The following is a 17660-nucleotide window of genomic DNA, read 5'->3' as shown; positions in this document are numbered from 1 at the left end:
TGGTATCATAATATTTAATTGGGAATGTTGATTGGAACGTACACATGAAATTCAATCCACCGATGAAATACCATCTAGCTAGAGCTTTGTAACTATTATTCAGGCGGTACTACATTCCCTCACACATTTATGGTCCTAACGTTGAAGTCCTATCTTTGGCCGCAGTTGAGAAACATTAACCCCGAGTCTCCTGATGTAGACAACTGGCGCCCAACATTTACCGTATTTCTATTTAGGAAAAAAAATCAGCCCTTTTCTGAACGTAAGTTTCTCGCGAGTTTTCTCACTCTCTCCTTCAAGTTGAAACGGGAAAGAGACAAAACTGACGGTAAGTTGTGGATTCAAAAAAAGGCTGAATTAAACGACAGAAATCGGTAGAAAAATGTTGCCAAATCAGATGACGCAGAACTTGGCGTATGTTAGAAAAATCATGATGTTTGGACAAATCTACAGGTGTAAGAGCGATACACCAACAATGGTATTGTTTGGCTATCAAATTCAACGGGTGTGATGGGTAAATATGTTAAAGTTAGCTTTGTTCCTTTACTTTTTTAATGGCAAAAGTGGTAATAGAGAAAACTGTCAAAATTGATGTAGATTGCTCTCTTATGACTAGTTTTACCAGAAAAGTAAAGGAACGAAAAAATGGTAGATCTGGTAGCAATGTCAAATAGAAACATAAAAAATTGACATTTCTCCTTTTATTCACAGTTTTTAATTTTGTTTTGTCAGCATTCGCTTGTTTCTTCAGTTTTTGTTCATTTTTTCTTCATTGTCAAATAATCGACAAACAAATGTCGAAAAATCAAATCTACCATTTTTTACCTGCAGAAATTTGTCTGGTAGCCTGTGGTAGAAGAGAAAGGCATAGTCCATATTTACATTAGGCAATTTTCCTTGGGGAAATTGTCAGTTTGATGGAGAGAGAGAGGTGAGGTATATGGTAACCCTTTGCCTCTCAACAACCTCTCTCAGCCACAAACTGACAATTGCCGCAAGGAAAATTGCCTAATGTAAATATGGACATACGTGCACTCTCTCACTCTCTTAAAAATTGCTGCCAGTTTTACCACTTTTTGGGGTTAAGGAACGCTTTGCAGGTTAAAAATAGTAACAAATGGTAAAAATGGTGTGTCTGCACTGAGTGCAAAGTGTATTTACGTTTTGTTTGCTGCAGCAACGAAAGAAAATATGCTCTCTCGTATATTCAGTTATCTGGTTCCTCTGTGTTCAGATTCAAAAGTTCTGCAACCTGGACTGGCTGTGTCCATAAAAAATCAGGAGTGGGTGAGTGGGTTTAGCTGTGTAGCTAAACAAATGTAGTGTGCCGTTGGGTATTGTGCTATCAATTCGGGTCCAATACAAATTCAGGCACCTACATCGTGCGTATCTTAATTGGGCTATAAGCGCTCGTGATTGCCTTTGCAGCTGGCGTTGTTCTGCTGCGATGTTTGGGGTTGGTCTCCGAGCATTCAAACTTTTCTTCGTACTGTCTGCGCAACTGTATAGGTAGAAACACAATGAAATATGCCGCTTTTTCAAATGAATTAGGCAGCATTTGAATTAGGTCGTACTTGGCCTTTAATCTTTTACATGAAACTGAGCGTGAAAAAGCGGCGCATTTTATTCTGTTCACACCTTAACAGTGTGAATACTATCCATGCCTATCTGATAGGCTCGTTGAGCTAGAGGATCTCGGTTGTATCTTTGGAGCACTCTCCCTAGACGAGAAGATCTTTCTCGATGTACCTGGGGGAAGCCAGTCCACCAGTTCGTGACAAGAATGCTTAAGGCGACATAACTTTTACCAATAGTGCTGATTCCTCATGTAGATTGTGCACAGGTGTCCTGCAGAGGTACATTGTGGCAGTCCTCAGGGCGGGATTCTGACATATTGCATATCACACTGGCGTCGCTTAGCTTACCAAATAAATGTCAGTACCCCAAGTGCTGCCAGCCCATGGCTTGAGAAGCTTGTTCCTCTACTTCTGATCTTTTCGCAAAAGCTGTGGCTTGCCCAGACGACTTAAACCTGCTATTGAACGTTACACCCAATATCTAGGAGTAGATAGCGGTCCGAATCAGGACAACATCGATCAATATAGGCAGGGAGAGCATCATTTTAACCGTCCAGTTGCTAATCAGTATGACAATGGATTTAGCGGCTGTTATTTTCATATTCCTCAGATGGAAAACCGGCACTAAATCTGCTATGTAGATATTCAACCTATCACATATTCCATCCACGATAGAATCCTACGAGAAGATCGTAAAATTACCCGCCTGCATTAATATCTCTACGCCGTATGGAGAGTGTGCTATTTCAAAAAGGTATAAATTAAACATTGGGAGCCGCCGTGGTACATTTTCCCAGATTCCATGCTGATGAAAATAGATTTTCATCATGGGAAGGAGTAGTGCCTCAAGAATATTTTCTACTGGCGACAGGAGAGAAACTCGCATGTACGATTCGCCTCTGCTGGCATTCTTGCATGGCTGCAGTAGCGATACCAACCTGCTAACTTTCCGGGGTTCTGCTTCAAATTGGGTGACTAACGCCTAATTGACGTGCCAAATACTCGACTCCGCATCTATTCCGTTGCTTAAGCATTACCATAGAGATTCCGTGTGGGCCCGACTCTTCTCTTTGGATGATTTCGAGTTTCGGATGACATCTGCAGCATTGATCATCGTAAATTTTTCGCAATATCACTCTAGGGGTACTCTGAAAATTAGTGGATCTGTCGCTATTGCGTCGTTAAAAATAGCAGTCATTCTATCATCCTTCTTTTCCAGTTTCGAGAATGATTTTCCGTTTATGTTCATCTGCTAACCTCTTGACTTCAAGAGTAAATTCCCTTATCATGCTCATTTGCTAATCCCGTCGCCTCTGCTGGGAAATTTGGTGTAGTTTCGGGTATTCGACCAGCGGGTATGTATTGAGCGTCTGCAGCTATGATGTCCCGGAAAATTCTCTTAGCTACCCGAGGATCTGAGGGAGTGGGCATCTCTTTGAAGCAATTAGTGGTAAATTCTCTGAATCCTTGCTTTGCAGATGTTATGAAGTCGGGTGGTCTTTTAATGGAGACGGTGATGAGTCAAGAAAAATGACTGATTGCCAGGACACTTTATTTATCAGACGGAGTGCGACAATGGTGATGTTTGGAGATCTGTGGCAATCTCCTCTTCATCTCATAGGAACGTTCACCGTGCTAAATGTGGATTTAACAATTTTCTCGACCAGTGTTTTACCTCTCTGATTATTGCTTTCGACGGTTATATACAAACTTTTACAAAATGCTGTTCGAAAACAAACTTGTTCAGTAGAAGAGAAATGAGAAGTAGGGTAAATAATGATTTTTATGGAATTCCAAGTATGCAGTTTTATTTCTTCTCGCTAATAAAGAATATTTAGAACAATAAAAGTATGTTCCATAATACAAATAACGGAACATTTTACAAAAACCAAAAAATTATAGGGACAAAAGTTTACATACACCCCTACTGAAATAGTGTATTACCGTACAATTAATGGAATTAGCAGCAAAGTGTATGTATACATTTTGTTGTTTTGGCGAATGTCTCTGGGTGTGTGAGACAAGGCTAACCCTTGCTTAATTCTTTGCGTTTTTAGATATTTACTTTATAAAAAGCCCAAAATTAGTGTCAGACTGTTAATCTTGAGACCCTAGAGATCTCTGAAGTGGTTCTTGTGCATAATATACCTTCCTGGACGTCGATAAATGCACGTTTTTCCTCAGATTTCTCAGGAATTTAATAGATTCCGCGGAATTCTTGGCGCAAATTACATACATAAGGCCTTGAATTGCCTTGTAATATGGTCTGATACAATCCTTGGGCATTAATTGAATCAGCGTAACATTATCCCCCTTTCCCCTTTGGAGGGGGTATACGGTAAGAATTATTTTATGCTGTTAATACAAAATGACATGAACAAAGATCCCGATTATCTTATGATGCAAAAATAGGCTCGGGGAAACAAAATAATCTCCAAAATAACATAAAATCATACCAATTTAGCTGATTACAAAAAAAAAAAAACATTTTTGTCTGAAAGTAGGTAAAATTTTTAATTATATATCTCATAGCGTTCTTCCTGGAAGGCACGTACCGCCAACGTAAGGCAAATTTGGAAAAGATTTCTTCATCTTGCCACTGATGCCAATTATGTTAATGTACGTGGTCAGATAACAGAGTTATACGCTAATATATCCATAGAAACCCAGCTGATTTTAATAGTGAATAATCTTAAACCCATGACCTACTTTGGAAAATTATTCCCGATATGGGCACTGATGGGCATCATGAGTAAAAGCTTAGGTCAAATTTAAGTATATGATCGAATTGGCATTACAAAATACACTAAGAAAATATGCAGCTAACTAGAATTCCACAACACGCTAAAACACTATTTTTTAATGAAAATTAAGCTATTACTTCCTCCTTCAAAATCCACTATAATATTTTGCAAAAACTAATGCTTTGTTTACATTTACGAAATCCACTCGATTTCAACGTCAATTCCTTTGCGTATACGTCAAATGAAAACTCATCCGAAATCGGATTTCATTTAACGTTTAAGCAATGGAATTGACATTTGAAATCGAGTGGATTTGTAAACCAAGCAAAATATATTTTTAAAAAGGTCCATGTCATAGCTGTCAGATGTTGTACCAAAATTTTGACATTATTTTTTATTTTTGGCCAATTGGTGGATCCACTGTGGGGTGTATGTAAACTTTTGTCCCTATCATTTTTTGTTTTTGTACAATTTACCGTTATTTGTATTATGGAATATACTTTTGTTGTTTTAAATATTGTTTATTAGTGAGACGAAATAAAACTGCATACTTGGAATTTCATTAAATTCATTACTTATGCTAAAACCCGAGATTTATGGGGTGTATGTAAACTTTTGTCCCTAACTATAAGTAACAGCGACCATGGTGTTTCTCCGACGCAAAAAGTCTACAATTTCCCTTTCGCGGAGACCGTTTAAATTGAGTTGCAGAGACGATACATTTCCATGGCGCTGAACAACATGTGGTGGTTGATGCTGCCTTTATATGTTGTGTTCCTTTACTTGCCTGAGGTTACCATTTCATACCATTTTTAACCTGCAAAGCGTTTCGTGACCCCAAAAAGTGGAAAAACTGGTAGCAATTTTTAGAGAGAGAGAACAAAAATGTCCTTCTCTTCTACCACAGGCTAGCAGACAAATTTCTTCTGGTAAAAAGTGGTAGAACTGATTTTTTGACATTTGTTTGACGATTGTTTGGCAATGATGAAACTAATTAACAAAACAAAACTGGTCATGAGAGAAAATTTGAAAATGTATGTGTGAGTTTTTCAAGACTAATGAAAATGAACGGAACTTGAACAAAATATGTGAAAGGAAAACAAAAAGAAATCGATGACTTTCATTCAGAATTTTACAATAGTTATTGCAGCTGTCGCGATGCCTACGTCACACAGGCAAGTTTTGGGATTTTGACAATCAATACATGAAGTCAACTGTCCTGTCATGTGTAAACGCAGGGTTAACCATGGGTCTGAATTCTACAAGAGTTGTAAATTTCTTTGTTTTTGTTTATTCCTTCATCGTCAAATAAATATCGCAAAATCAGTTTGACTATTTTTTATCCGACAAATTTGTCTAACAGACAGTGGTAGAAGTGAAAGCCATTTTTGTTTGCTCTCTCTTAAAAATTGCTTATAGTTTAACACTTTTTGGGGTAAAGGAACTCTTTCCGTGTTAAAATTAGTAAGAAATTGTTAATCTGGTAGGCTCAGAAACGTAAAGGAACTTTATTTTACATTATATTCAATGGAATTGACAACTTAAGTGATGCATTTTTAAACCGTGTTAGATATAAATGCTGCTTTTAATACCAAAGTATAGCTTAATCGATTCAAAAATATGACTAATTATTATATCAGCTTTATGCTTGGTTTACAATTACGAAATCCACTCGATTTCAACTGTCAAATCCATAGGTTAAACGTCAAATGAAATCCAGATGAGATTTCATTTGACGTTTGAGCAATGGAATCGACAGTTGAAATCGAGTGGATTTCGTAAATGTAAACCAAGCATTATTAGTCAAGTTTTCATGATAGCTTTTTGCCGGCTTAATCTTCTTTATGAGGTTTTATTTCATGTGTATACAATTGAATTTACATTTGAAATCAGTTATATGCAAACGTACGATCGAATAGTTTGTTCATATTATAGCTTTTTGTCGGGTTATGGGAATTTATTTGACCTACATATTTGACTCAATGGAATTAACCTAACAGCTCTGTTCTATTACTTGCAATAATCTTCAAATTTTAGCTTTGTTCCAGAACTAAAAAGTTTTTACAATTTTTACGACTTTTACACATTTTACCCGAAAACCCGTTCCCGTACACAAAAAAGTTGTAAAATGTTCACTTCTCTTTAAACAAAAATGGCGCTGAATGACGCTCTCTTTAAAAACTTTTTACTCGACAAATTTGAGCGTGTAAAAAATAGTAACATGGATGTCCGATTGGCTGGTACGACGACTTTGACATTTGTTCCAGCTTTTTTGACGTTTTTCCATTTATGCGTTCCCGAACTTTTTGAAAAAAACTTTTGTGTGACAAACATTTTTTTCTCCTTCTCTCCATGGTTTAATAATAAAGGTTAGCTAAAGCTTCCTGTCAATTTAATTTTTTTTTCTTTCGACTGTTCCTAAAACGTCAAAACAATATACACAATTTTTGTACGTGTGTGTGATGTTTGAATAATATGCCAACAATTTTAAAAACAATCGAATTTATTGATTTTCAAAATTGTTTTTAGAACATTTGTATGGAAGAAATCCTCCAGCTTATTATTGAAACAAACATTTTATCATATCCACAACTCGATTATGTGGAGAAACCTTGGCCCTTCATTCATTTTTCGCGTTTTTTATAAACTCCACTTGTTGCCTTTTGGAAAAACAAGGGTTCTATAGATTTTTTTCCATTTAAATCTACCTCTTTACTTATACCATGAGTTTTACTATTAAAAAGTACAGGAGAAAAGCTTTTACCACTTTTTACTCGAAAAGTGTTTCTTTACTTGACGTAAGCGTACAATTGATGTGGAAACAGTCCATAACTTTTGCTTTTTTGGAGATTTATTTCCTTAAATTACTGTAGTGTGAAACGGGACATACATCGTTATAAAGTTGTTTAAAGCCTTTACCTAATTAACTGCGTGTTGCGTGTGCGTTCAAAAATACAAAAACAAAATACATGTATTTCAAATTGAAAACAAAAACAAATACATGTATTTTGTTTTTGTATTTTTGAATGCACACGCAACACGCAGTTAATTAGGTAAAGGCTTTAAAAAATACATCAATAACGGTCATCTACTCATCATCAGCTGATTTGTTGGTATTTTATAACCGGTACACCCGGTATCAATTTTAATTGCATTACAAGAAAAAGAAGAAGACAAAAGTTTAGTCTGCTACTGTGAAAAGAAAATCTGTTGAAATTATCAAATAAAAATATAATAAAAATTTGGAAACAAAATGAATGTAATCACAAGCATAAAATTATACATTGAAAAAATGTGTACAGAATCTGGACCCGGCATGAAAACTATGCTACTGGACAAAGAAACGGTAGGTAGGTGGTAGGTAGGTGGGTGGAATTACATTGGAAAAAATTCTTTTGCTTATCGGGGGTTGTTATTGTTGATAGTCATTGAATGCAATTAGAAAAAAAAACAAAAATATGTTATTAGCCCAATTGTTGCATTTGTTGTTAATTATTCCCCTTCTTACAGACAAGTATTATTTCAATGGCATTTGCTCAGTCCGATATGTTGCAACGTGAAGTTTTCCTCTTTGAACGCATCGATTCAGGACGTTCCAATGAACGTATGAAATATTTGAAGTGTATTGTTTTCATACGACCCACCAAGCAAAACATACAACTGCTGGCTCAAGAACTGAGAAGTCCTAAATATGGATCATATTTTTTGTGTAAGTTCGTGTTTTATTTGTAATTATTAATTAAGAAGTATTTTAAAGTTTTTAGAACGAGAAATAGTTATTTTGCTCACAGGATTCCAAGTTATTATATTCAGTTACGAGGAAAGGAAGGATTTGGCTGTCATCATTTGGCCATTATCTGGAATGTTCGAGTGTTCTAGGACACGTCTTACTATTGTGGCGTCAGCCTTCATGCCCCATATGTAAGATAGTAGTGTGGTGTTTTGATGTTACACTATTGTCCTTAACATTCCGTGGCGGAGTTAGATAAGATCGTATGCTATATATAAGCAATAAAGAACTGCGGTTGTTTTTGCTGTAATTTTCTAACATATGACAATATTTGAAGTGGCCTCGAATGATTTGAGTAAATATTACTATTGGCAAAGACGGGAACGGCTCTTTTTAGCACCTAAAAGGCATGTGCATTGTATCATACTTAAAATATGGACATCGCCAAGAATATTTTGTCTACAGCCCAAGTACCCCAAGTGCTGTCGGCTAGAGTCTTGGGACCTTGCTCTTACTCTTCAGGTTATCGGAAAAAACTGTCGTATGAATGAATGTAATGAATATTTAGTGGTCGGAATTGTTCTATCATTGTCCTGGATATATGTGATAAAGGCTGACTTCCGTATCGTCAGATGTTTAGCAAATGACTGCAAATGTGTGATGTACTGTGTTTCATAACGCCGTAATACTTAACAAATGCGAATCTATTCATTTAAAAACTTTACAATTGCCCATTTTAGTGCAGGTAAAAAGTAAACATGTAATCACTTTTATTTCTAATGCATTTAGTTGCATTGTCGAGGAACAATGTATTAGTGTGCAACGGAAATATTTAGACGAAGGAAGTCAGGGAAACTATGTGCCCACAGATTTATTGCCGGCAATTTACATATTACATGAGTGAAAGTGCTCGATACTTCCACAGAAAAACATCCTGGGGAAAGCATGTTCTGGTTCATTTGACTGACTGACTAATATGTGAGGGGATCTTGTACAGAATCTGTGCTGATGATGATTAGAAACTAGATAGGGATTTCTACGGGTGACAAATTTGAAATCGACATCCTTGTCTGGTTACATGTTGCCAGTTTTCGAGGGCGATATGGGAGGTTATAGAGTCTGAGGTGCTTAATAAGGTACTAAACCTTCTGTCTGATATAGTTGTTTCAACATTACAATGGAGATTCCGCCTGGACCTAATAAAAATCTATCCCTCCAACGTTATAAATATATTTCGTTGTGAATCACCGACGTACCCATAGGGTAGGATTAGGTTCGACTTCTATTAAGAACGTACTTCTGTACGGGTCCTTGTGTAACATATGTATGTGGAGAAGTTGGAACATAAAAGGCCATATACCGATACATGTGGACATCTGTCCGGCAAAAAGTATCTCATTGTAATCCATTTCAACTCGTTCCAAGCGGTCCTCTTTAAGACCAAAGTCAAGATTTATTTTTTGGTGACACAGACCTGGGGGCCACAGGGCAGAAGACTTGTGATTAGTTTAGACTCCCAAATATGGATGAAGTACTCAACCTGACCCTAGCTTACCTAGTTATAATCATGCATCTATTACTTCTCTTAGTTTGAAAAGTCGAAATCTTAATGGAAAGTTGGTGACCGAACAATCCTTGATGTAGAACGTTTTTTTCTTCATATCGTATTTGTATAAAACCCAGAATTTTGTTCTTTTCCTTATAACTTCTGTTCTCTTTTCAGATTTCAGTAACATAATACCACGAACAGACATAAAATATTTGGCCGAATGTGATGAAAGTGAATCTGTGCGAGAGGTTAAAGAGCTGTATGCCGATTACTTAGCTGTCAATCCCAACTTGTTTTCCCTAAACATTCCCAAGTGCATTAGTCGTTTGAATTGGTTACCCGATGCCTTGAGTCGTTCAGTACAAGGTGTCATATCGGTATTGCTCTCGCTGAAATTAAATCCCGTTATACGTTATCGCGGCGGTTCGACTTTGGCTCAAACTTTAGCTAAGCAAATTTATGAACAAATTACCAAAGAATCATCATTGTTTGATTTTCGTAATCCCGAAAATGGTGCCGCCCCACCATTACTTTTAATTTTGGATCGTCGCGATGATCCAGTAACACCACTGTTACATCAATGGACCTATCAGGCCATGGTTCATGAACTGCTAAATATACGCAACAATCGTGTTGATCTGTCGGGTGTGCAAGGCGTGCCCAAGGAATTTAAGGAACTGGTTCTGTCCGGTGATCAAGATGATTTCTATGGCAAGAATATGTATGCAAATTTTGGTGAAATTGGTTCGACAATAAAAAATCTAATGGAAGAATTTCAACGTAAGGCCAAAGATCAAAAGAAAGTGGAAAGTATTGCCGATATGAAAAATTTCATAGAATCTTATCCACAATTCAAGAAAATGGGTGGCACCGTTCAGAAGCATTTATGCATCATGGGTGAATTGTCAACACTGACCACAAAACGTAACCTGTTCGAGGTATCGGAATTGGAACAGGAGATAGCCTGTAAAGCAGAACATTCCCAGCAGCTGCAGCGTATTAAGAAAATCATATCAGATGAAAAAACTTCCATAGATGATGTTGTAAAACTGGTGGCTCTCTATGCTTTGCGTTATGAACGTCATGCTAATTGTGATACTTCAGGTCTGTTGAAAATGATCAAAACCCGGGGAGGTCAAACACATGTTGTACCCAGTCTCATAGAATATGCTGGCACACATATGCGCCAGGGTGAACTTTTCAGTTTGGTGCGCATAACAGATGCTGTGAAATTGACACGAAACCTTATCAAAGGTCTGAAAGGTGTCGAAAATGTCTTTACCCAACATACACCGCTATTGAAGGAAACATTGGAAGATGTTTTTAAGGGTCGTGATTTGGATCCTTTGTATCCAACTATAAATTCAGAACTTGTACCATTCCGTCGACCACCCCAAGAAGTTGTTGTCTTTATGATTGGTGGTACAACCTACGAAGAAGCCTTGGCGGTACATCAACTTAACAATGCTGGCTATCGTGTCATTTTGGGTGGTACCTACATTCACAATTCCCAGAGTTTTATTGACGAAGTGTTGGCTGCCACGGAAAGCATTCAATTTAAACATACCAAATCAATGTTGGGTTATTATCCATCAACAGAGAATTATTAAACTATTTAAGTTAGTTGTTGTTGCTTTTATTTCTTTATATATTTAAATTAAACAAAATTTATAGATTTATTTGTAAAATAAATTAGGATATAATTATAAATTTACACATCCATATTATAAATTATTTAACAAACTATTCCAACCACCATACGACAAATATTTAATAAATATCCATATTTGTGTGTAAAAAAAATATAATATTTTAATGAGATTTATTGGAAGAGCCCTTAAACTGGATTGAAACGCAAAAGTCTTGAATTTTCTCGGAGGTGATACCTGAAGGAATGTATAGAAAGAGTTCACCTTGGAAGTGTATCTAATTTTGGGAGCCATTTTTTATAGTTTTTGTGCCCAGCATCATTTTAGAGGTCACCGTAGCACTTTTTAGAGCTTTTAGGTCATTATGCTAGGAAGCATTGAATTCCCCACGAAAAAATGTATGGTTGCAATAAGAATTGCAAAGACTATCATCGATGGAAATTTCAAAACAATGCTCGAACAGACCCCTTCAACTGCATTTAAGCTAAAACATTGAACATTTGTCTGGAAGGAGTTGTCCTATACAGTCCAACTCCGAATATGATTTAAATTGGAGAAAGTATTACCATCTGTAAAGGGTAATATTTCAGAATTGTATTTTTTTATCCATACAACTTGTTCTTCTTCTAGCCACCTGCAATATATTAACAAATACTCGACAATTTGTCGAGCAACCCCTCCTATTTGACCTAACAAATATCCGCCACTAAATCTACGGTTACAATGTTTATTTACAACGTGGATTGTGGAGGTGAAAACGGAATGTCATGCTGGATAGTAGCAGAATACTGATCACTACCTACCAAAGATTCTAGGGGTCATGTTTGGACAGCATGTCCGCGTCCCCCGCGCATGCCACAGCTATCTGCAACATGCTTAGATGTAGAAAGTCATCAAATCCACTTGCGGTACACACTTGATCGAGTGTTACCGTGAGAGTCATCCCAATATTCATATGGTGGATAGGACCCCCATTCACCTGATTAGTGTCACGACAAACCAAATTAGTTTCGCCTCAACTACGCTCGGGATGGCGAAGCCGTACAAATCCCTATATGAATTGATGACATCCCAGCATCTGGCACAGGGCCGCGCGACTAACTGCACTTTTTCATCCGCCTCAACAAACCTAATCAACTAACACATTACAACCCATCAATGCGGCCACATTTCTAGTACTGGGCATATACCTAGAGCCAGATTAAACAGAAAATCAAACTTACAAAGACATCATATGCTGTTACAACAACAACAACCTAAGTCCCCAACCTGCCGATAGTCAACCTCATGGCTAGCGACGTTGTTTGAGGGCGTCAAAAATACTACCCTCCTTCAAGAAAATAGTTATAATAAAACCAATTTAGTTTTTTTACTTAAAAGAGATATTATATTTAATCTAGAAAATGACGTACCATTTCAGGCATATCCGTACTAATTTCCCTTGCCGATGTGTTTGCCAAATCAACAGCATCTTCCTCCTGATGACCCAATCGCATACGATGCGCTTTCAGCGAATTACTTTGTGTAAATGTACTACCACATACATTACAACAATACGGTCTTTCGCCGGTATGTATACGTTGATGTATGTTCAAATCTTTGGAATATTTAAAACTTCTTTCACAGTCTTTACACTTGTACGGTCTTTCATTGGTGTGTGATCGCATATGTTCTGTTAATTTAGTCGATACACGAAATGATTTTTCACATATCGTACACTTGTAGGGTTTTTCTCCCGTGTGAATACGTTGATGATATATTAGCTCAGTATTGCGAGGAAAAGCTCGATCACACAAATCACACTTGAAAGGCATTTCACCTGTATGCCGACGCATGTGAATGGTTAATTGAGTCTTATTTCCAAATGAACTACCGCAAATGGAGCAAAGAGGACGTATTGCTGTAGATTTTTTCTTACCTTCACCTTTGGGATCCTTTACGATTTCATGTTTTGTTTTTTCATTGTCATTATGGTTTAGTCTAACGTGTCGTTTAAGATATTTATTTTGGGTATATCTTCGTGGACATTTATCACACTTAAATGCTCCTTCTTTTGGTGGTAGTATACTTTTTACTGATTCCGGGCCATGTTGATTACGCATATGGTGATACATATTATAGGCACGTGAAAATTTTGCACCACACAAGGGACACGAAGATTTTTGATCTTCAGGAACATGGGTATTTCTTAAGTGGCGTTTTAACATTTTAGTATTATTGAAAATTTTATCGCACTGGGGACAAGGTCTGGCAATTTCCGTGTCATCTTCTAAAGAGTTGATACACTTGCCCTCTTCAAAGTTTTCATTTTCACTGAAATCCGTATCGTCAGAAGAATGACTGGAAGAATTATCCTCCTCATCCTTGTTAAAAGTAGACCTATTTATACAGCGGAAATAAATTAAATAATCAAATTTGGATTTATAAATTAAACTTACATTATATTAGGCTCAATTTTTATGTCCTCAGCATCACTTCCACTCTCCTTGGGTATTAGAGGTATTACACTTAATGGGTTATCAATTGGTTCTGTTTTAACGGGGATATCAATATAATCACAATTTTCATTCGCCACATCTTCTAAGGGTTCTTCTTTAATTTCAAGCTCAGACACTTGTGTTTCAACCTCTTTTATAAGGACCAAGCACTTCTCATTAGCTTCCTGCACTTGCTTTATAAAGGAATGTGAGGATTTCAGTTTCTTCAAGCACAAGGCGCAAATAAATTGAGGCATACTTGGTTCATAGTGTGGCATTATCTGGAAGGAATAATGTTTTATTTTATTGAATGAGTTTAAATTGGATTCTTACCTCGATATTCGTTACTTCTTTCAAAAGTTCAGTGTGTGTAATTTCTTTTGAATCGTTTCCATTTACAAGAGGAATTAGTTTTGAAAGTGGCTGTAAACCTTTTGTTTGGTTTTTCAAACAAGCACGGCATTTATCTTTGATTTCTTCCAATAGCGACATTTTTTTCAATTATTTCAACAAATCTTCAAATTATATTTTGCTATACGCACTTGAAAGAAAAGAGAAGCTTTTTTATTTACATCGTTAGGGGTTTATAAATTGACTTTTGATCAATAATATAGGGCTTCGTAATTAAACAAAGTTTCAATATTTAGTCCATATTTGGTCTGTTCCTTTACTTTTGAAAATGGTAAAACCGGCAAAAGTAGTAAAAATTGTAAACTACTCTCATATGAATTGTATGGTGTCTAAAGTAAAGGAACGCATTTGGAGTAAAAAGTGGTAAGACTTGAAGATTATTGCACGTAAAGGAACAGAGCTATTATGGATAGTCAAAGGTCACACTAGAGTGGTTTCATTGATACTTTTAGGTATTTATAGATCGAGTTCCCCACTACAGCAACTTTGTGATATTACTCTACTGTGTTAGACCCTTGTTTTCATGAAATTGTTTCAATGAAACACTCTAGTGTGACCTTCGACATAGGAAATCGACTTGGTAATAGCACGGTTACACTACAGCTTTTTGCCGGGTTATATCCCGTTTACACTTAACCGGATTAACCCAGTGGGTTTGGATTTAAAATGTCAATTCCATAGCGCAAACTTCAAATAAATCCTCTCGAAGTGGGTTAGCCCGGAAAAAAAACTCTAGTGTAACCGTACTATTAACCCTCTTCATGAGGATTTATTTGCTTAATCTGGTCAAATCTGACCAGATTTGCCATACAAAAATCCTCTCACGGCTGGGTTTATATTAAATCCGGCAAAAATCCACCAAAAATGCAGTGTTGTATTCGATGTATGTGCAAAAAAATGCAACTACGCTTAAAAAGTTCGAAAAGTTGCAACTGTCTTTACAACAGAGTTTGTCGTGTTTTACACTTTTACGATTGGTCGTATGAGATATTATGGCTACGACAGGGATTATGTTGCTGATAAACAGCTCTTTTTCCCGTTGTACCTGTATTATTGTGCCATGATCAAATCATAACAAACGTCAAAATTTTTCACAATAACACATTGCTGTAAATTGCTTGTTTACCTATTGCCTGTGATTTTATTCAAAATAATGCATTTTGACAACTATTTGATCTGTTCCTTTACTTTTAAAAATGGTAACAGTGGCAAAAAATGGTAAAAGTGGTGAACTGCTCCCATATAAATTGCGTGCTTTTTAAAGTAAAGGAACGCTTTGCAGGTTAAAAATGGTAAGAAATGGTAACCTCAGGTACGTAAAGGAACAGACCAATTGTGATAATCAGCGGCATAATGCTTAATTTACATTTGGCGTCGTTTCGTGATTTCGAAGGCGTTTCGTGATTTCGCGCGGAATCAAGAAAAATTTATCATGATTTCGCATACAAAAATGAAATCATCTCATTTCGTGATTTCAGCGAAATCAACATCGAAATCACAGTACACATGATATACAACCCTGTTTTTGCCTAAAATAGTACCAAAAGTTGCAACACTTTTCACGTATCAAAATAAACAAGGTAGATGGTCAATTGCTGCCACAAAAAATTTTTGTATCAAAATTTGTAAACAATGTGAAAAAAATATTAAATGACTTTGTTACAATGCTATTTTTCATTGTGTTCCCGTACTTTTTTAATGGTAATTTTAGAAAAAAGAGCGAATTGTCAAATATTCAAATTTCTTAAAAAATACGGGAACGGAAAAACTACGGAAATTGCAAAAACTCCAGCATAAATGTCAAAATCAACGTATCAGCTATTATATTAGATGCCAATGAACATGCTTGCTGCTATTTTCTACTAGGCCAAAATTGTATTGCAGAAAACAGGAGAAGGTGTTATTCGGCGCTATTTTTGTTTAAAGAAATGTTCAAGTCTTGCTAGATTTCGGAGTACGGGAACGCATTTTTAGCACTAAACGGGAAAACTACTGCAAGTACTAATATTGTGCAGGTTCTGAGCCAACTTTTATCTATCAAAATTTATTATAACGAAGTCTCAACGATAAAATCATTATTTTTTTTATTTTTTCATTTGTTGGTACTATACACAATTAATACGATATATAGATAATTTTCCAAATAAAGTTGTAAAGTTCTATACTGTCGTATATTTTTGATGATTAATTCAATTTACAACAACTTGTTTTGAAAATTCATGTTCGATCAGCTGCGCATATGCATCTACCTTGATCATTGTGATATGTTTGAAATCAACATAAAAAAAGTGTAAACACCGGGGCGTATTTCAGGATTTCGTGAAATCCAGTGGATTTTGGAGCGCAAGTGTAAACTTGGCATAAGACGAGCTGCCCAACTATGCTCGGATCACAGGTAGATCTCGTCACCCTGATCACAAATATATATAACATTTGTTGCGGAAGTCCATACTTCCCGAGATATGGGCCTTTGAAGTTCCAAAAATTCCTTTGTTAAAGGCCAGCTGATAAGAGAAATATTTTAAGTTTAAACAAAAAAGTTGTTCCCGTGCCCTAGATTTGCACATGTCCATAGGAGAAAGTCTGAAATCCGCGGCCAAAGGCCGGCTACTTAAAAAAGTACAAGTTTAAAAAATTTTTTGAGCATAGTGCGTCAACTCAACTTGTTCCTAATCAGCTGTTTTTCCCGTTGTACCTGTATTATTGTGGCATGGGCATGACATCAGCCCGCATCCGCCCAGCTGATGTACTGCGAGCTGTCAAAAAAGTTGTTGTAATTGAAAACGCAAAATTAAAAAACAAAAATTTAAACGAAAAATTTTGAAACTTTTTTGGATTTTTGTAGTAATGCGTTTATTAATATCTGCCATGGTGGAATAATGCTTGGTTTACATTTACGAAATCCACTCGATTTCAAATGTCAAATCCATAGGTTAAACGTCAAATGAAATCCAGATGAGATTTCATTTGACGTTTGAGCTATGGAATTGACAGTTGAAATCGAGTGGATTTCGTAAATGTAAACTTAGTATAAGAAGGTGTTACATCAAAACATACCAAACGCCAAATTTGGTCACAATAATGTATTATTGTGAATTGCTTGTTTAGATTTTGTATGCGTTTTTATTCACAATAATACCTGTATTATTGTGCCATGATATCTGCCTAACAAAATTTTGTTGAAAAAATGGTGTGAATCGCTTTATTTTTGGAAAACATTTTTGACATTTCACAGTACTGTGGCTCAATTCTGTTTATATGAAAATGTGAAATGAAAACTTTTATAAAGTCGAAGGTCACACTAGAGTGGTTTCATTGAAACTTTTAGGGATTCCTAAATCGAGTTCCTCACTACAGCAACTTCATGATTTTACTCTAGTATGGAAATCGACCTAGGAACCCTGGATTTCACGAAATTGTTTTAATGAAACCATCTAGTGTGACCAAGGACAAAGGAAACAAATGTCAAATGAAACAATTTATAAAGGAAATATTTTTCATTTCAAATTTTCATAGAACAAGA

The 17660-nt window shown here is 36.2% G+C and overlaps 2 protein-coding genes across 2 annotated transcripts in view; one reads left to right on the top strand and one right to left on the bottom strand.

Moving 5' to 3' along the window:
- Window positions 1–17660, bottom strand: part of LOC141390492 (uncharacterized) — a 51596-nt gene that overhangs the window by 29267 nt on the left and 4669 nt on the right. Inside the window, exons 3-5 of the mRNA XM_073963450.1 lie at window positions 14060–14218; window positions 13688–14007; window positions 12662–13628 (exon numbers count right to left, since the gene is read on the bottom strand). Of these exons, the coding sequence (XP_073819551.1) occupies window positions 12662–13628; window positions 13688–14007; window positions 14060–14218 (1446 nt within the window). The remainder of the gene's footprint in view (window positions 1–12661; window positions 13629–13687; window positions 14008–14059; window positions 14219–17660) is intronic.
- Window positions 7463–11403, top strand: Vps45 (vacuolar protein sorting 45). The gene is made up of 3 exons (XM_073985583.1): window positions 7463–7667; window positions 7832–8030; window positions 9775–11403. Exons 1-3 carry the CDS (start codon window positions 7575–7577, stop codon window positions 11208–11210), a joined length of 1728 nt encoding a protein of 575 aa, XP_073841684.1. The 5' UTR covers window positions 7463–7574; the 3' UTR covers window positions 11211–11403.

This window comes from Musca autumnalis, unplaced genomic scaffold (genome assembly GCF_047663935.1).
Source record: "Musca autumnalis isolate F117 unplaced genomic scaffold, ASM4766393v1 scaffold_1, whole genome shotgun sequence".
Taxonomy (NCBI): domain Eukaryota; kingdom Metazoa; phylum Arthropoda; class Insecta; order Diptera; family Muscidae; genus Musca; species Musca autumnalis.
The sequence above is the reverse complement of the archived record's forward strand: the minus strand, read 5'-3'. Positions and strand labels throughout refer to the sequence as shown.